Below are 19,437 nucleotides of genomic sequence, written 5' to 3'. Positions count from 1 at the left end.
AAAAAAAAAAAAAGCTTGATGCAATTCTGCTACAACTTTGTGGCAATAATATTTCACAGGTGGGACTTGGAATGATGTCAGCAGTGGTGCATAATTGTTACTCAGCCTCTGCCTATAAAAACAGATAGGAACGCTAGGGAAGCAAAAACAAAAAAATGATAGTATCTCAAAAACACCCAAAGTCATTGCGGGCGAGGACAGACCGCGGATACCTAGAAGCATCTCTGTAGGGACAGGAGAGGAGGCAATGGGGCAGCCTGGACTGAAAGCAGACTCCCAGTCAGGACAGTCTTCTCTGGGGACCAGACAGCTGGCCAGTGAGAGCTGCGGCCCGGAGCGCGAGCGTCATGCTCGCTCATCAGGAGGGTGCTGCAGGTTCCAGAAAGTTCTCCAGGAGCCAAGCACCTGCACCTCATGGGCACACGTCGGAGCCCCAACGCTCAGTGTGGCTGGTGAGCAGGCGGAGCCTGTAGGGAGGTGACCAAGGCTGACTGAGGTCACAAGGGTGGGGCCGCAGTCAGTGGACCTGGGGGCCTCATCAGCGGAAGACCTGTGTCCCCCAGGAACGCACTCAGAGGAAAGGTCACGTGCGGACAGAGGGCCGTCGTCCCATCGGCTGGTGGGGAAACTGCGAGGAGTGCTCAGAAGCCCAGCCCTGCCCCTGGCTGGCCCTTAAAGCCCCTAAAGACGGGCACTCAGATGCTGACCGCTCGGGGAATGAGGCTCCCTGGAGTGACCACTGTCACCCTTCTCCTGTCTCTTCTGCTGGGGTCAGGAAAATGGCCACCCCAGCCCGTCTTGGAGAGGAGCTCGGGTAGCTGGCAGGTATGACTGGGCTGAACGCTGAGAACAAGACTTTAATGGGCGGGCGCTGACCAGGCAGCGGCCCCCGGCCCCCGGGAGCGTGTAGACTCCCAGGATATAGACCTTCAGGACCGGCCGCCAAGTGTTTTTAAATTTTTTGCAGTTTAAGCTCTCAATGTGCTTTCTCCAGAGGAGTTCCCTTCGGTTCGGCCCTCTCCCCTCCCAGCTCGCCTCCTCTAAATCCACTGCTCACACCACCAGTCACTATTTTCTGAGCTCCAAGTGGGAGCATAACACAATACAAATGCCTGAAACGGGGTAAGGGTGTACACCTCCCTTTGTCTCTGAAAACACAAAATACGAGTTTGTGGAATGAAGAGCACCAAGAGATCCACTTCATAAAATGTGTTTAACTCCGTGCGTATGAGACCTGTGCATCTTGTACCACGTCAGGGGCTGGGATTAGAAAGTGCACACACACACACACACACACACGAAACTTAAAAAATAATTTTGGTTTTCTATCAAGCAGGTGAAAAGAGAACAAGGCAGGCCTGCGTGTGTGGAAACAAAAGCCCTGAAGAGCTAAACCCACTCTGAACGCTGCGCGGCGAGCAGAACACAGAAACGCAACCTGACAAAACACAAGAGTCTGTCAGATGACATGACGGCCCGTCCAGGCTGTGGATTCCTAGGTAATTACCGCAAGTGCAAAGCTGACACAGAAAAGCCTGTAGCAAAAAGTGAGACATGGTTACAAAACAGTAGTGTTGTCTAGTCCCATTGGGGAGAACATTTGGAAGGCCGTACGACAGTGTCACCAGAAGTTACCTCTGAATGGCAGGGAAATGTGGTGACTGTATGTTTCAATTGTTCAAATCCCTAAACTTCTCATAGTGTATAAAGTATATAACTTTTTTCACTTTGGGGGTTAAAATGGTCAGACACGTTGGGGAATAAAAGCAAACAGCACACATTACTCACCCTGTGGCCCAGCAACCCACCCGGCCAGCCGGCTTCAGCGTCTGGCGTAAACAGTCTTTTTCCTAAAAACCTGGTTCCCGCATTTCATGCCTGGAGGATCGGCCACATGGCCACCTTGCCTGATGGTTTTGTCTGTAAACCCAATGGCGTTGATTCGTGTGTCCGGAACTTTATAAACAACGCAGCTTGTCTCTCTGCTACTTGGGAAATTTCCTTCATGTTTTACGTCCTCATCAAAGCGGAAAACGTTATTTACAATAGCCAAGAGTAGAGCCAACCTCAGCGTCCACAGACTGATGGATGGACGGACAAGGGAAATGTGGGAAGTGGACACAATGGAATGTCACTCGGCCTTAAAAAAGGCTTACAACCTGCATGAAACCCAAGGACATGATACGAAGTGAAATGAGGCAGACACAGAAAGACAAATAGTGTCTGGTAACTATTGTATGTGGAATCTAAAAGCTGAACCCACAGGAGCAGAGAACACTTGTTGTCAGGGGTTGGGGAGCTCGGTTGAGGGTACAGGTTTTAGTTACGCAGGGCGAGTGAGCTCTGGAGGGCTGCTGGGAGCATGTGACTACAGCCAGTGTGCCACAGCAGGTCCCCCCAACCTCAGGGGGACTTCCCAAGATCCCCACATCCTGGATGGAAGCCCGGAACCCCAGGTAGCACCCAAACCTTCATGTACTTTGTCCCTATAATACACACCTACGATGAAGTTTAACTTAGGAGGCACAGGAAAAGATGAACAATAACCAAAATAAAACCACCATAACACACTGTAATGTTTGTGGATGTGCTCTCCCCAAAGCACCTTCCTGTCCCTGCTCACCCTTCCTCCTGTGACGACACAATGCCTCCGTGACGGTGAGTGACTAGCGCTGTGACACAGGGTTAAGCTTCTACCGACCTCGTGAGCGTTTGCCAGTCACTGAGCCAAGACGACTAAGCACAGGTGACAAACCTCCACTTGGTGGGCCTCCTGTATGCTTTTATACTTACACTTGCTGAGAGTAATCGTAAAAGTCGTTACCACACACAAGGCCGTTAACAGGTGATGGACGGCTGGATTGTGGGAATCGTTTCACGTGCACCAAACCCACCTCAGGCACATACGGTTTGTACTGTTACACCTCTGAAGACGGGAAATGAGTTGGAGGTTTTGAGAAAAAGATGGCGCCTGCGTGGACCTTGGATGTCCATTCAGCAGTTTTTGCTGAGACGTTTGCTGGATGTACAGGTTTTGACACAGCCGTGGCGTCACCCACCCTTTTCTGGAGCGCTGCAGCATGGAGAATGGACATGAGTGGGGCCAGGCTAGATTGTCAGGCTCTCTGGGCACCCCCTGACCCTCACGTGGCCTCCCACTGTGCTGATACCCCTGTAACCAGCCAGAAGAAACCCCGCTGGGGCCTCCACTTCTGCCCTCCAGCCACCCCCACCCCAGGGTCTGCCCATCTGTCCCTTTGTGGCAAACCCTTCTGGCACCTTCAGATCACTGCGGCCCTTCCCAGGCCTCCCACCAGGGGCAAGGCCTGTCAGACTTTAAGGCCTCGTCTCGTTTCCATCTTGGCACTTACGGGGTCATCAACCTGGTTCCCAGTTACTTGAAGGCCTGTCTCCCAGGATGAGCAAAGCGACTGCCATGTCCCTGGGCGCACAGCTCAGGGTCTGTGGAACCAAGTGGCCACATCATGCAAAAGGCAGGGAACTGAAAACCAATTAAATTCAAGGTTCCGCTTCCACTTCCGATGGCTAAGCATAAGGCGTCAGAGACCGTTATCTACCAACAGCAGCATTTTAACTCTGATCACACCTGCAGTTTCCTCATTGTTCACCATCCCTACTCCTTTGTAGAGAACAAGCTGGAATAAATGGCTAAGTGCAAACTACAAGCTCCAGGAGGGAAACACTTCCCAATGACCAGATAGATGCAGTGGCATGAAACTCCCCCTGCCCTCCCACCCTCCCCATCAACCCCACATCCCCTTCCTCCTCAGGTTGCCACAGAAATCCTAGTACGCTGGGCACACGGGCTACCAAATAACAGGGTCTCTGCACTCAGGGCAGCAAGACTTAGTAACGAAGGCATCACCCTCCTGCCGGGAGGGCTGAAGGCACTCAGTGGCTGTCTATGGTATGTCCCCATAGCAAGTCCAGTCTGAGATGGAAATGAACCGAAAAACTTAACTGGTAGGATTTACTTCAGAGGAGAAACATGGAGCTGCAGGGATGGGGTGCCAGGTGAGGAGACAGCGTGTCCCTGCAAAGCCTGGTGAGCAGGGCCGAGGCGTGATCACTTCCACTTCCTCCATGACTAAGCCCTTGACACTGGCACAGCATGGTTTCCGAGGGCTGGGTACCTTTTATCTCCCTCCATAGCTTCAGGTTTGAAGGCGAGAAGCTGCGGGAAGGACATAGGTCAACGATGTTGCTAGCCATGCCTGCCCCGTGTGCAGATGTCAGACTGGCAGGCAGGGTACCTGCAGCCCCAATGTGGCCCAAGGTAGTGTCATCAAAACAAGTCGTGTGTCCCACGTGCACAAGCAAGTCAAACCAATTGAACCATCACCCCATCTGCTCAACGTTTTACCTCCTGAGACAAAGTGGTGTTTTACGTGACTTAGTGGCAAGTACACGTGAGCAGCCAGGAAATTGGTCCTTTTGGGAGTCTGATGCATTTTTGAAAATCTCTGCCCTTCACTTAGAAATTTCGGGATGGAGAACAGTGAACCCACTCTGTAAGGGGTTTTGAAAAATTGGCCAGAGCGCACCAAGAAACTGCATTTGAAAGACATTTACCCCTCCTAAATCTTACCAGTACTCCATTTTTAAGTTCTACTTTATTATGAAACATTTCTGCAAATGAGTCTACCATCCAGAGAAACCGGATTATGCTTCTTCTTACCCGATTTACTCTAATACACTATTACTAGTTTGAAGCAACTAAATGATATATATATACATGAGGCTTTCAATTCAAGGCTCCCCCCTTTAGACAGACACCAGTTTTCAAAAAATTGGGGCAAAAACTTCCCCATTTGCATGAACTGGATAGAAATCTATCCCCCAAGATATTGCTAATCTGTGCTATTCAGCATTTCGCAGAGCAAATACCAGAGATTCAGAAAATCCGAGCAAAGGAGAAGCAATGTATTTTGCAGCAACATTTTCTTCCAATGACTTGTAAATTCTCCCGCCACGTATTCAACAAGCAGCTTCCAAAATTTAACTGTTACATTTAAGATTCGGAATCCATCATCCTTGCATTCCACACACAAGTTACAAACACATACCCCTTATAGTAAATTATCTGAATGGAAGGTATCATCTTGATTACGGGAAGAAACCTCACATCTCAGGCTGTTAACATCTGGTTCTGAATACAGCATGGCACATACAGCAATTCAAATCTGTAAAGTCAATCTACCAATACGTTTATTCCATCTTACTTGAAATTCATTCAATTCTACCCGTTGTATCTATTTTTCCATATATGTAAGTGCTCCTTTCCTACCTTTTTAGGTAAGAAAGTAATCATTTAAGGAACACTGGACATTTAAAGAACTTTGGTAAACTGCACCATAGCAGTACTTATACTTTGTATGAGCAAAACAGCTCTTATTTTTGAGACCAATTGCTACAGTATAGTGTCACTGGGCTCCAACTCAGGCCAGACAGACCCGATTCATTTCTAATGTGGAAACCATACAAAAGATAAATGGTTAATGTTAGTAAGTTTTGCAGTCTGTCGCACATTTACCGAGAGGCACTCTAAGAACCACTTTCCTGTCACAGTACTATTCTATGTCCTTGCACTGCCCACGAAAATCATCCAGAGAAAAGAAATCATTAAAGCTGTGGAATGTCTACCTTCAATCCTTAATATTTGGCGTCTTTAAAGCTTGGGAGTACTTGAAAGCAGCAGGTAAATAGGAAACATCTTAGAATATTAACTTTACATTGAACATGTAACATTAATACAAAAAGCAAATAAATGTATAACTTATATTCATTTTAAACAAATGAGACATCCTTTAAATTCCTGCTATCATTTGTATGGTTTAATCCATCTGACTTTAAAAGCTCTGGATTAACAGATGGTTGACTTTTGCCATAAAACAAGAGCAACTGTAGTTCTTAAAACACCTACTTCAGAGATCTAAAATACATATCACTTTTGACAGGTCGCATACGTCTTGACCAAGCGCTCCCCCCAGGTGACACTAGCTAGCCAGAAGGCTGGTGGGGAGGATGCTACTTAACTTAGCTGCATCGACAGTATATACCTCTTAACAACTTACCACATAAAATACTGTTGACCTGTCAGATCATTTGTGTGAAATGATTCAAATGTACAAAAAATACACAGGAAGAATTTAAACTAATCCTTTCAAATTAAGGGATACCAGCAAAGGCAATCTAAATAGTAACAGCAATTTTTCTTATTAGTGGTTTTAAAATGCTTATTAAACAATGGATGAGTTCACTTGCTTAGATATTTGAAATACAACTTTATTCTGATTCTAAACGAAAAGGAATGGGAATGACAGTAACAAACAAGATCTCCCATTGAATATTGTGACTGTAGCAGTCTTATATTTGAAACTCAACAAGAAACCGACTGTGTTCCAAAACAGCTAAATATGCAGGTCCAAAAAAGGAAGTTATTTTTAACTGCCACACTCACTCCGAAGCCCATCCATCTCCTTCAGCATCCCCAAGATTAAGCACATGTTCTGCTTAGCTATGTAATAAAGTGGCAAACACGCTGCACCACTGACATCACAGGACAGTTGCCTATAAAACTAGACTTCTGACGCTGGGCCCCGCTTCACTTTCACAGGTCGTCATCCTCATCCGGGAGAGCAGTTGTCTGAGCAACCTAGAGAGAGAGAGAGAGAGAGAGAGACAGAGGTCATGACACTTCCAAGGGGGCTGTTGGGAACACGCCTGCTCCGCAGCAGGAACCAAACCCGGCCTCGTACCTCTAGGTCATGCTCATACTGTGCTGCCAAGGCGGGGTCCATGACAACCTCCGGTGGGGCGAGGGCAGGCATGGCAACGAATTCCAAGTTAGGGTCTCCGATGAGTTTTCTAGCAAGCCAGAGGAAGGGCTTTTCGAAGTTGTAGTTACTTTTGGCAGAGATGTCATAGTACTGTTTAAAAGAGAAAATTCATTTTAAAATATCCATGGTTGTTGTGGGGGATGTTTCAAGCTGAAAGGAATTTTCTTTCAACCCATACATCAAAGATGTTCACGAATCACTTTAATGAACCCACATTGTATTTTCATCGAAGGGTGTAATTCAGTAAGCTTTAAGAAACCAACCTGAAGATTCTTCTTTCGGTGGAAGACAATTGATTTTGCCTTCACTTTCCTGTCTTTAATATCCACTTTGTTGCCACACAGCACAATGGGGATGTTTTCACATACTCGTACCAGATCTCTATGCCAGTTAGGCACATTCTTGTAAGTAACTCTTGAAGTTACATCAAACATTATAATGGCACACTGGGCTGAAAAATGGATTCAGTCATTAGTACACACCTAGGAATTGACGACAGGGATGAGAAATGCTAAGAACTAGGAATTCGGACTCATGGTCTCAGGCCAGACCCTAGGTCATCTACATGTCTGCATCAATTTCAAGGTCTCCAATTCAAAATACTGTAGATCACGGCAACATACAATACTGCTTAAAATTCCTGTTCATTTTATATCATACAAGTGTGAAAGACCAGCTTACCCTATCAAATCTCTCTCCCTGCAGTATTTCATCATTAATTCTGCCTCATCCCTAAAAGGGATCCAAAGTAGATTAATGATAAATCAGCATTCCAGAACTGCCCTTCCCCTATTATGAGGGTCTAGGAATCTATTCTTTTAAAAGACCCTTCAATGGCCAAATACACTTGGGATATTTCATACCTTCAGTTTTTAAAAAGTCAGTAAGTCTGTATCTATCGAGTTGCATAGACAGCCATGGTGAATACAGGAACAAGCCTGAGTATGTACGGTGTGATACAATTTTCAGCTCAGGAATTGGGGGAAATCCTTGTATTTGTACATACTCAAAGAAAGCTAAAAACATGCAAGGGTTCCCAGAATTTTTTGTCAAGAGTGAGATTACAGGAAATGAGCATTTTCTTTACTCATCTTTTTGTTTGGTACAGTAACGAGCACTTGCTTCCTTTGAATTTTAAGCATTTTGCAAAATTTTTGCAAAATTTAGTACAATTCAAAGAAATAGGCAGGTTTCATACAGCATTTGTAGGATAGAGAAACCAGCTCCTCTGACCCAGTATCTAGTCAAACTATTTACTATCTTTTTAATAGAATGGACAAAATATAATCATTGATTTCCATCAAAATATATACCTGAACTAAGTTTTCAAATACTGAAGCTGCAGCAATAGCTTGTCGGTTTTTGAATTATGAGCCTCAATATAAATCAGTTTTTTCCCCTCAAAATTGCCTACCAACACACAGAACACAATCTAATGACACAAGAAACTTTCATGAAATGTTCCCCCCTTCAAATGACAGCCAACTCCCCGGAGACAGCACGTCTTTCCATCGACATGAATCCCCTAATTCCCTGCACAGTGCAGCATGCGTTTACTGGACCAGGGCTGGTTAGCAGTGAGCCACCCAGGAGATGAAACTGCACATCCTCTCGGAGCCCGTCCACTACCCACCTTGGATGTAGTAGCCATCTCTCAGTCCACCAAATTTCTCCTGACCAGCTGTGTCCCACACGTTGAACTTAATAGGTCCCCTGTTGGTGTGGAACACGAGGGGATGGACCTCCACGCCCAAGGTAGCTGAAACACAAGCGTTTCAAGTTCAGTCCACAAGTTCAAGCATTTCACACGCATCTGCACACACAGTTCCCCCCCCAAACATACCTACATATTTCTTCTCAAATTCACCAGTCAGATGACGTTTCACAAAGGTAGTTTTCCCAGTCCCACCATCACCAACCAATACGAGCTGTTGGAAAAACACTTTTTTGAAAAAAGCCCTCAAAACACACGTTCACACACCAGGACCCCAGAATGATGTAGCTGTTAAGATGTTCTAAGCACCCATTCCACTTCAATAGCAACAACTTCCTACATCCCCTAAGTGCGCTTAAAACAAAGGGTCCTGATGAAGCAGCCCCGTTTCCCCTGATGAATGACTCGAGCAATGCAACTTTCTGCACCCAGTTTCCTTCTCCGTAAAACGGGGCCCACGCGGCCCACCCCCGTTTTGGGGTGTGGGGGGGGGGCATCAAGTACACCACCGCAGCGAGCACGCCGGCTGCCGACAAAGCGGGCGGCGGCACCCGTTTGCCGTCACAGAAGGGATCTGATCAGCCGCGGCCGCGCACACCCGGGCCTCCACCCGCGCCGCCAAGGCCGCCTTCCCTCCAGACCCCCGACGCTGGCGGCCGATGGCGCCGCCCCCCGAGAATCACATACTTTGAACTGAACTTGGGGCTCTCCTTGGGCAGCCATCGTGATGTTGCTGCAAAGAGAAAGCAATCAGGCCTGCGCGGGCGGGCCGGGAGCACATGGCGGGCCCGCCCCACGTGCCCGGCCCACAAAGGCCCGCGCCCCGAGCCGGCCCAGTCCGGGAGCCCCCAGCGCGGCCTCGCCCCCTCGTCCCCGGGCGCACGCGGGCAGAGCGGCGGGGCCGCGCAATGGCGGCGCTCTCCCCGCCCAGCTCATTCAGCGCCGGGGCCTGGCTGCGCGCCCGCCGGAGGGGAGGCCCGCTCGGCGAGAGGCCGGGGCGCGAGGAGCGCCTGCTCACGGACCGCGGCCAGGCCGGGCCTGCCCTCCGGCCCCGACCCCGCCGCCCCGGGCCTCCCCGCCGCCCGGGCCTCCCTTCCTGGCCCACCGTGCTCAGATCCCGGCGCCGGCCCGCGCGCGGCCTCCGCGACCCGAAGGACGGAGAGCTCACGCCCGCGCCGGGGGCCAGCGTAACCACCTCCTCGCTGCCGCCGCCGGGACGCCCCGGCCCCCCGCCCCCAGCCCCGGTCTCCAGCCCGGCCCCGCCGCCGACTCTACCTTCCAGAAACGTCTCCGGGCCCGTCTNGGCGCACGCGGGCAGAGCGGCGGGGCCGCGCAATGGCGGCGCTCTCCCCGCCCAGCTCATTCAGCGCCGGGGCCTGGCTGCGCGCCCGCCGGAGGGGAGGCCCGCTCCGCCCGCGCCGGGGGCCAGAGGAGCGCCTTCCTCGCTGCCGCCGCCGGGACGCCCCAGCCCCCCGCCCCCAGCCCCGGTCTCCAGCCCGGCCCCGCCGCCGACTCTACCTTCCAGAAACGTCTCCGGGCCCGTCTGAGAACTAGAAAGATGGCGGAAGCGCAATTCAAATGCCCGGAGACGCAGCCGACGCCGGCGCGCGCCGAGGGAGGGCGGAGCAACGGCGCCTCTCCGCTCCCACGTGGCCTTGCGCGCGCGCGCACACCGCCGGCCTGGCGGCCACACCCGTTGGCCTCGCGCGCAGGAAGAGGCTGGCTGCGCGGCAGGCAGGGCAGGAGCGCGCACGCGCGCCTACCCAGGGGCCGGGCTCCCGCGCGCGCATGCGCCAACGTCAAAGAGGCGCTCCCTGCTGCCGCCTCCGTCACAGAGCTGGGAGGAGCGGGGCTGGCCGTGGCCTCTTGCGCGGGAAACGCCGGAGAGCGACCCACACAAAGCCCGTGGTCCTGCCGCGCAAACACGGGCACAGCAGTCCCCGGGCAGGCGCCATGTTGAGTGTGCGGGCCCCCGGTCACTGCCTTCGGGTCTCAAATCAGGACCTTCTGAGGGTGTGATCAAAAAATACGGTGAATGTTTAAAAATTTATTACAGTAAAGACACATTGCCATTAGTCCCCCTCTAAATACTCCCCCTCGCTTTGAACACCCGTATCCCATCGTTCTGGCCACTGTCAGAAGCAGCTCTGGAGGTCCTCTCTCATGAGTGTCTTTAGTTGCGTTGTCTCGATGTCCTGAATCTTTCTGACTTGGGAAGAGCCAGAAGTCGCCCAGAGCCAGTCCGGTGAATAAGGTGGAGGAGGACACACCGTGATGTTTTTATTTGACAGAAATTGCCGTACCAGAAGCGATGTGTGACATGGAGCGTTATCGTGATGGAGGATAAAGTAAAGACACGAAAAAGGACTTCCAGAGCTGCTTCAGAAAGTGGCGAGAACGATGAGATACGTGTGTTCGAAGCGAGGGGGAGTATTTTGAGGGGGATTAGTGGCAATGTGTCTTTTACTGTATATATATATATTTTTTATTTAAACATTCGCCGTATCCTTTGATCACACCTGGCATCTAATTGGTCAGCAGGCTTAGTGGCCATTTTCTGCTGACGGCGTGATGAAACCGTGGCAGCTCATCCTAGTTACAAATACGGGTAAAGTCCATGAGTATTTAGGTTCCAGAATCTCAAGATGAGGCGCTCAAGTCCAGCACCAAGCCGTGCACTCAGAAGTCACTTGTGCCAGGGGACGCCCACCTCGTGGGGTCGTCACGGGTCGAAAATGAGATCAACCACCAGCTCAACAAGTATCCAGTCGCTTTTAGCAAAGATGTGGGCCCGATGGAGTCCTCCAGCCCCATATCCTAAATCTAAGGCTGGTGTTTTTGGCATTTGTAGGGACAGCCACAATTTTTCAACTGACGTCTTGGTCCCCCTCGCCAAGAGCAGGCAGCCGATAGCCCTATCGCAGTAGTCAAGCTCCTCAGAGAGATTCCACTGTGGGGACTCTTCCCCGGGCAGTTAACAAGGAGGTAGCCGCCCAGTCCGGAGCGCGTGGCAGTCAGGTCTGCCGGGAACCCAAGTGATGCAAACTGCACACAACACGCCTGGGAATCTGCCTGCTGGGAGCTCCAAAGCACTGTGAGGAAAACACCAAGCCGATCTCCATGCGGCTGGTGGGAGTGTAAATTGGTTCAGCCTCTTGGGAGAACAGAAACTAAGTGTCCAGAGCTCATGCCCTTACATTTCCATCTCTAGGGAGAGGCCCTGGAGTTAAAACTCCCACATAAACACCACGAGACGCATAGCTCAAATGTCCACTGCAACATGATTTACAATAACAAAAAACGGGATTTCCATAAATATCCATCAATAGGGAAATGTATAGATATATCTATACTGTAGATAACTGTACAGCATTTAAAAGGAATGAAGTGTGTATCAGTAGGGTTAGATCTCAAAAGGAAAATGTTGAGAAAAGAAACAAGTTCAAGAAAACTGTGATGATAGCTTTATATAGTCTAACACTACAGTATATGATTTTATAGAGATTATATATAGTATAAACACCATTTATGTACATTTTTTTTGCAAACATAAAACTATTAGTTCTAGGATGTATACATGTAAATTTTTAAAAATTGACGCAACGATGTAGACTGAATTCTGACGGCTGTTGCTTCGAGAGACGGTAGAAAGCAGTGTGATGGAACTGGGCAGAGAGGTCAAGAGAGGACATTATCTGCAGTGCTCTATTTCTGTGTTTTTAAAGGTCATTGAAGCAAATATGACAACACATCAACATTGTATAATTCTGGGTGGTGACAACACCCTTGTTTATACCTTTGACATTCAAGAAAAATGTCCATCAAGGGGAAATGGGTCAAACCAAGAGTATCAGTTGTTCTGACGCCCAGTCTCCAGGCAGTTTGCTCACTAGCTGTGAGTGTCGTTAACTGGCCCAACCCTACAAAACTTCTAAAGCTCATCATCTTAAGGACCACAGTGAAAAACGGGAAAAGATACCCAAGCTGGCAGACACAAGGCTTCTCCTGGTAAAACTGCCCCAGCTCCCCCAACTGCCAATGGCTTTGCAGTTCACAGAGGCACTTGTCTTGACCATCCAACGTGGATTGCAAACGCATGCTTAACCTGTAGTCCAAAAAAACTGCAGCCAAATCCACAAGGAAATGTGTGCAGAATTACAAAAAAGGCTGCAAAAAGAGCACAAGGGGTTTCAGCATCCATTACTGCTGATTTCCCCACATGCCGACGTTGCTTACGCTCCAATCGCCTATCATTCTCTCCTCTCTCGGTATGTATATGTGATGTTTAACATATCATACGTTATATGACTTTCCCCTCGGAGGCGTTTGAGAGTAAGTAGCAAACAGGATGCCCCTTGTGTGTATTTCTTCAAACTCAGGACATTCTCTTACATAACCACTGTACACGTCTTAAAATCAGGAAGTGAACATTGTTATTACATTCCACCATGGAACCTACAGACCTTAACTGCCTCAGTCCTGTCCTTTGCCTGGTGCAGGATCCAACCACTTTTACGTGTTACCTTTACCTGTTCCATCTTTTCAGTCTCTTTCAATCGGGAACAGCACCTTGATCTTTGTCTTTCATGTCTTTGATACTTTTGCTGAGTATTTCTCAGGCCAGCTATTTGGTAGGACATCCCTCCAATTGGATTTTCTGATTCTTCCTCAGGATTAGATTCAGGTTATGGGTCGGGACACCTCAGAACTGATGTTATGTCCCTCTCTGCCTCATATCTGGAGGCACGGAATGATCTCAAAACACATCATCGGACTGTGCTTCTCCCCTCTTAAACCCTGCAATGCTTTCTGTCTGTCTCACTTAGAGACATGAAATCCGTGGCCGGCCACATCCTGTATGAGCTCACTGGAGCCTACTCTCCCACTCCATCTCAGGTCTCTCCCTGTAATGCTGCTGTAGCCACACAAGCCTTTCTGAAACTCACCTTGGCTAAGTTTGTTCCTGCCTCAGGGCCTTTGCACTTACTGGTCTCTCTGCCTAAAGTGCATTTCCCCCATATCTTTGCCTGGCTGGCTCCTTCTCACCCTGAATTCAGGTCTCAGCTCAAATGTCACCTCCTCAGGGAGGCCCACCCTGACCACCCTTTCTAACATGGTGTTGTCACATCAGCTGTCCCCAATCTTAGTTCCAGTTTTTATTTTCTCCAAAACACTTACTGCTCACCAAAAATATCTTGCGTAATTATGTACCAGCTTGCTTTTTTTATCTTTCTTTTCCTCACTAGAATAAACAAAGTACCTTGTTTGGCTTGGTATTTATTCATGCGATCTGGCGCAGTGCCTGGCACATGATGGGTGGGTGCTCAGTCAATATTTGTTGAATCATTAAGGGAATTACTCTTAATCCCATCTGAAAACAAAAAGCATAACTGAAACAGCATTATATTCTAGTGATAATAATAATAGTGATTTAAATATATAAGCTGATTAGAATTTTAATAATACGACCTCATGGTAAAGATTAACCATTAAGCAGGTAACAAAGATTTACGAAATACATGGCCAAGCTTTACTATTCGTGCAGTTGTCCTCAACTTTGTTGAGTTTGCAAAACAATACGGAGGCTATTCTCAAAGATTTCATGATCTGATCCATTCATCAGTCCAGCTGATGAATCTCTGTAACTTATCAAATGAGGAATTTCATCTGACACTCAGTTTACCGCACGAGCAGCACAGCGATGCACAGATTACTGCCTCTCAGCATTAGTACAGAAATTAGTTTCCTTAAAGGTAAATGGAGAGACTTGTCACATAGCCACACCACAGAGGCACGTCAAGGCCTGAGTTGTGCGGAGGGTAGACTTGGTGGTCCATGGACACAGCCCGGCCTTCCGACGTGTTGTTTGTCCTAGGCTGGGGTGAAACACAACATTCTATCTGAATGAGTTGCCAGCCTTTGAAAAGGTGATGGTTTTGAAATAAGTCCACATTTCTTTGGTACTTCCTGCTTAAAACGGTTAGCCTCCTTCTCCTGCCCTGGAGTATGGACCGGACTTAATGACTCACTTCTCACAAAGGCAATACGTCAGAATGGACAGGGGGACTTCTGAGACTCAGGAAGCTCTGTGGGATCACTCACTCTGGGGGAAGCCAGTCACCACACTTGGGGACAAGCACAGCCCTATGGACAGGCTCATGTGACGTGGAGCTGAGACTCCCTGCAAAGAGCCTGTGGGAACTTGCCAGCCATGAGCAGGACCATGTTGCGGGCAGAACAGTCCCCGTCAAGACTTTGATGACTGAGGCCCCTGCGAACACCATGCCTGTAGGCACCGGTTCTGAGTCAGAACCACTCAGTTAAGTGGTTCCTGAACTCCTAGCTCACGGAAACTCTGAGACAATACTGTTTACTGTCATTTCTAGCATTAACTTCTAATGTAATTTGTTATGCAGCGTCAGCTGGCTGATGCAAAAAGGATATTTTACATAAAAAGCCAAAATATTTGAGTTTTTTTGAAAATCAAGATTAGGAGGCATTGGGTCTGATTTCTTGCACAGCCACAACCATCTGGAAGTCACTAGCCACTGCCCTCCACCGATGGGGCACACACTGCCACTTGCCTCTGGCCCTGCCATCCCCCATTAAATATGAGGCAGGGGGCCTCGTGCCATTTGCCCCTTGTCATCAGAAAGCCTGCTGTGCTTACTTATCTGCCCGAGCCCTGAAACGTTTGCGTTCACAACCTCTAGTGAGCCTAAGGCACGGTGATGAAAAGGCAGATTCCTGCATCCATTCAAGTAATATTTATTGAGCACCTACTAGGTACCAGGCACTCCCCAAGGACTGGGTCACAGGACAGAACAGCCCCAAAGCTCCTAGGCTCATGGAACTTTCCTTCTAGAAGGAAGAAACAGGAAATAGGCTTCATGAGTAAATGAAATATATGATATAATAATGATTGCTAAGGTGAAAAATAAAGAGATGAAAGGTCAGAGGAAGGGCATGATAGTGAGGTGGGGTGACAGCAGGCCTTCCCTAAGATAGTGACATTAGAGCCAAGACCTGCTGAAGGTGAGGGGACGAGCTGCCCAGGTATCTGAGAGGAGAGCACTCCAGGGAGAAGGAGCGGCCAGTGCAACGACCCTGGGGTGGAGCCTGCCTGGAGCCGCCGGGGACAGTGACCGGGCACGGGGCTGGGGCGGAAAAACTCAGAGACCTTAGGAGGGGTTCACACTTCCACCGTTTCTGTGTAAGCGGAGTGCAAGGGGCCTCTTGTATTCAGAACAATGATTGCTTCTTTTTAGCAAGAGGGACTTTAGAAGCAGACTGTTGGCAGTCCATGGTAGGACAGAATGCTCTCTGTGAAAGAAACTGTCATTCTGTGTCCTCTGTCACTTTAGGAGAGCCTCGTCTAAGAAGAGAGGAGAGAAAATATCATAAGGACACAGAAGTGTATGACAGGACATAATAGGACTTCCCAGAGGTTGAGACAGGCCTGGGGCACTTGAAATCTCTCTTTCTCTCTCAGTTTCTAGATATTTATATTTATCTCCAGATATATCCATATAGATATAGCATCTATATAATATCTATATCTACATACATGTACTACCTATATATACATATATATACAGATATGTGTATTTATATATGGGTATGTAGATAGATATAATTTTAAAAGTATGAAAAATTCAAATACATATTTATATTCCAGTATATATTTAAATGTATATATATTTTAAATTTCAGTATACATTTGTTTCAGGGTTTCAAAAATTAAGGTACATTTTAAACGCTTGCTTTTTACAACCTGACTCTCATAGGTTGCCAATGCAACCTAACTGTACTATTTATAAGATAATTGCAGGGTGTATTGGGTTCCCAGGGCAGCCATAACAAAATACCACAAACTGAGTTCCTTAAAATAACAGAAATTTATTTTTACAGTTGTGGAATTCCAAAGCCGAGGTGCTGGCAGGGCCACGCTCTCTCAGAGGGAATCTGTTCTGGGCTTTTGTCCTGGCTGCCAATGTCACTGGTTTGTAGACACGTGACTCCAGCATCTTCTTCTGACATCACAGAGCGCCCTCCATGTGTCTCTCCACATGGTGGTCCCTCTGTGTGTGTCTGTGTCCCAACCTCCTCTTCTTATGAGACACCAGTCTTATTGGGCGAGGGCCCACCCTACTGACCCTATCTTAACTTGATTGCATCTGCAAAAACCCTTTTTCCAAATAACGTCACATGCACAGGTGGGACGGGGGTTAGGACTTTGACCTATCTTTTTGGGGGACATGATTCAACGCATACCGCAGGGTTTATAAAATATGTGTGCTCAGTACGCTTTGTTAAACGGTTCAGAACTGGGCGCAAGCTCACGGCTGTGTGAGGTCTGTTTTCTTGTATGGGTCCTGACAGCATGTCTCAGGGCTGCTGGGATATATAACCCCCGTCAGATGAGAACTGGGGGAGCCCAGGGCTGTGTGTCTCCCCACATTACTCTCCGCCTGCATTAGTCACACTAGTGAACCCCACGTTATTCAAACCTGTCACTACCAATAGACATACGCGTATTTTTTAGGTCTATTCTCACTAAAACAATGTGGCCATTACTATCACTAACATATGAGTATATATTTGCATCTCGGGGCTTTTATTGTTACAGTACCTTAGATCCCTCAGGAGGAAGTGTAGCTAAAGAGATGTGTATCTCCTATTTCTGTTTTCCCTGGAAGTTGGGAAAACAGTGTCTACCGTAGTTTGAATTTGCCCTTCCTGATTATCAGGGCTATGTGCCTCTTCTCAGCGCTGTGTGCCATTTCAGCCTCGTAGTTTCCCAAGGTGCCCCCTTGGAAGCGACCTGGTTACAGCATTCCAAGCCTTTTTTCTCTTGGATAACATCGATGCTATAGCGAAAGTCATGAGTCACGACGTGTGAAGGATTGCATCCCGTCTCCGGTCCATTCACATAAACGAATACATTAAATAACTCTCTGGAAAATAAGCCAAGGGTATGTGCAGTGCACAGAATAGTGGCCCCAGAGATGCCCAAGCTCTAGGCCCCGGACCCTGTGACTATGCCACCTTCCATGGCAAAGGGACTCTGCAGATGTGAGTAATGGTAGGACCTTGAGACAGAGAGAGGATTCAGGTGAGTCCAGTCTAATCACGTGAGTCCTTCCAAATGGAGAACTGGCTGTGGTCAGAGCAGATGTGACAACGGACGAAGGGCCAGGACAATGCTACATCGCTGGCTCTGAAGGTGGAGGAAGGGCCATGAACCAAGGAATGTGGGTGCCTCTGGAGGGAAAAGGGAAGGCTTCTCTTGCAGAGCCTCCAGAAAAGGCTGATTTTAGTCCATTGAGACATCTGACCCCCCGACTGTAAGATAATAAATTTGTGTTACACTAAGTTTCTGGTAACTTGTTACAGCAGCAATAGGAGGCTAACACGTGACTTCGTAAAGCTATTTCCAGATAATGTATTCAGCCCCGTCTTTAAAAGGGCAGCCTATTGCTCACCTTAGCATAATGGTAAGTTAAACAAGGCGACTGCATTTCCAAATACCTTAAAACCTTCATCCTCATTTAAATTTACATTCTGTACCCAGACCGGGAGAAGACAAAGTGAATGCTAACCCAGTCTTCAACTTATGATCAGAACAAACACTCCTATGTTCAGCTGATAATCATTCTCAGTTCTCCAGGGGTCTGAATGAAATGGATTCTCAAATTTTCTCCTACCATTTCTTTATGTCCAATAAAAATAAATTAAATGGGAATCACAGAATTTAAAAAAAGGCAGGTGCCTTGCTGGGGCTCACACCCAAACTCTGCTCCTGGCCAGAGGTGTCGCTCTGAGCGAGCTGTTCGAAGCCTTTGTGCTTCAGTTTTCCGGGGCGATGCTCACAGGCCCCCTCACCCACAGGGGTAATGGCAAGCTGAGTGAGTTAGAGTGCTGTGCACACAGGGTGAGCCCTCGTACACGGAAGACATCAATATCCCGGGCCACTTTACTGCAAGTGAAGGACGTGAAGTTTAGCAAGGGTAACTTTTTCATTCATTCAACACATATTTATTACATACCTCATATATGCTGGGCCCCATTCTGGGTGTTGGGGATAATTAGCAACGTGGACAAAAATCCCTGCCTGCAGTGGAGTACAGTTATTCCCCCTTATCTGCGGGGGACACGTTCCAAGACCCCCAGTGGGTGCCTGAAACGGCAGATAGCACTGAACCCTATATATACTATGTTTTTTCCTATGCATACAGACTTACTGATGAAGTTTAATTTATAAATTAGGCACAGTAAGAGATTAACAATAACTAATGGTAAAATAGAACAAGTGTAACAATAGATTGTAATAAAAGTTACGTGAATGTGGCTCCTCTCTCTAAATATATTGTACTGGACTCACCTTTTCGCTTAGAAGAGGAAGCACTTTAGAGCTTTTCTTTGGCATGTCCGAATTGCCAGTATCACATATCAAAGAAGATGAACACTCAGTATATTCCCACCCAGGCCATTTTGAGTTCTAGTCCTTAACTTTACGCCCCTTAAACATGGTGTGCATTACTTCTTTATTCACACAAAACCCTGGTGTGGATCCTTAAGGAGCAGGCCTGTTCAGGGTATGCATATACAAAGCTGCACCCAGGTCATTTCCCTAGCCTTGCTAAACTAGTCATCAAGTTTTTCATGATATTTAAAAATATATAAAATGAGTGTGGAAGCACAAACACAAAAACAAATCACAAAGGGACAAACAGCATATGCAACTGACCTGGAAAAGAGGCGTCCAGACCACAAGCCCGCAGGGCGCAGCCCCCGCCCAGCCACCCCCAAGGCCCCGCCCCTTCCCTATCAACCCGTCCCTGTCTCCGCCAGGCCCCGCCC

At 48.1% G+C, this 19,437-nt stretch overlaps 1 protein-coding gene across 2 annotated transcripts; it reads right to left on the bottom strand.

Annotated features, from left to right (window-relative positions):
• Positions 1–4,923: 4,923 nt before the first annotated feature.
• On the bottom strand, positions 4,924–10,200 carry RAN (RAN, member RAS oncogene family). Of its 2 annotated transcripts, none has more exons than XM_019668953.1 (7): positions 10,093–10,200; positions 9,262–9,307; positions 8,704–8,788; positions 8,494–8,619; positions 7,124–7,311; positions 6,780–6,950; positions 4,924–6,676 (listed from the first exon to the last, which is right to left on the bottom strand). In XM_019668953.1, exons 2-7 carry the CDS (start codon positions 9,295–9,297, stop codon positions 6,632–6,634), a joined length of 651 nt encoding a protein of 216 aa, XP_019524498.1. In that variant the 5' UTR covers positions 9,298–9,307; positions 10,093–10,200; the 3' UTR covers positions 4,924–6,631. The 2 variants fall into 2 exon arrangements, with proteins under 2 accessions (XP_019524498.1, XP_019524499.1); XM_019668954.1 differs by lacking the exon at positions 10,093–10,200 and adding an exon at positions 9,850–9,873.
• Between the last annotated feature and the right edge of the window lie 9,237 nt (positions 10,201–19,437).

Source organism: Hipposideros armiger, unplaced genomic scaffold (genome assembly GCF_001890085.2).
Source record: "Hipposideros armiger isolate ML-2016 unplaced genomic scaffold, ASM189008v1 scaffold_544, whole genome shotgun sequence".
NCBI lineage: Eukaryota > Metazoa > Chordata > Mammalia > Chiroptera > Hipposideridae > Hipposideros > Hipposideros armiger.
The sequence above is the reverse complement of the archived record's forward strand: the minus strand, read 5'-3'. Positions and strand labels throughout refer to the sequence as shown.

Excerpts from the sequence above, each read along its gene's own strand:
- RAN (XM_019668953.1), bottom strand. The coding sequence starts at position 9,297 with ATGGCTGCCCAAGGAGAGCCCCAAGTTCAGTTCAAA. Across the intron at positions 8,789-9,261 it reads AGCCCCAAGTTCAGTTCAAA|CTCGTATTGGTTGGTGATGG; the intron begins GTATGTGATTCT and ends TTTTTCCAACAG. Across the intron at positions 6,951-7,123 it reads ACCGAAAGAAGAATCTTCAG|TACTATGACATCTCTGCCAA; the intron begins GTTGGTTTCTTA and ends TCTTTTAAACAG.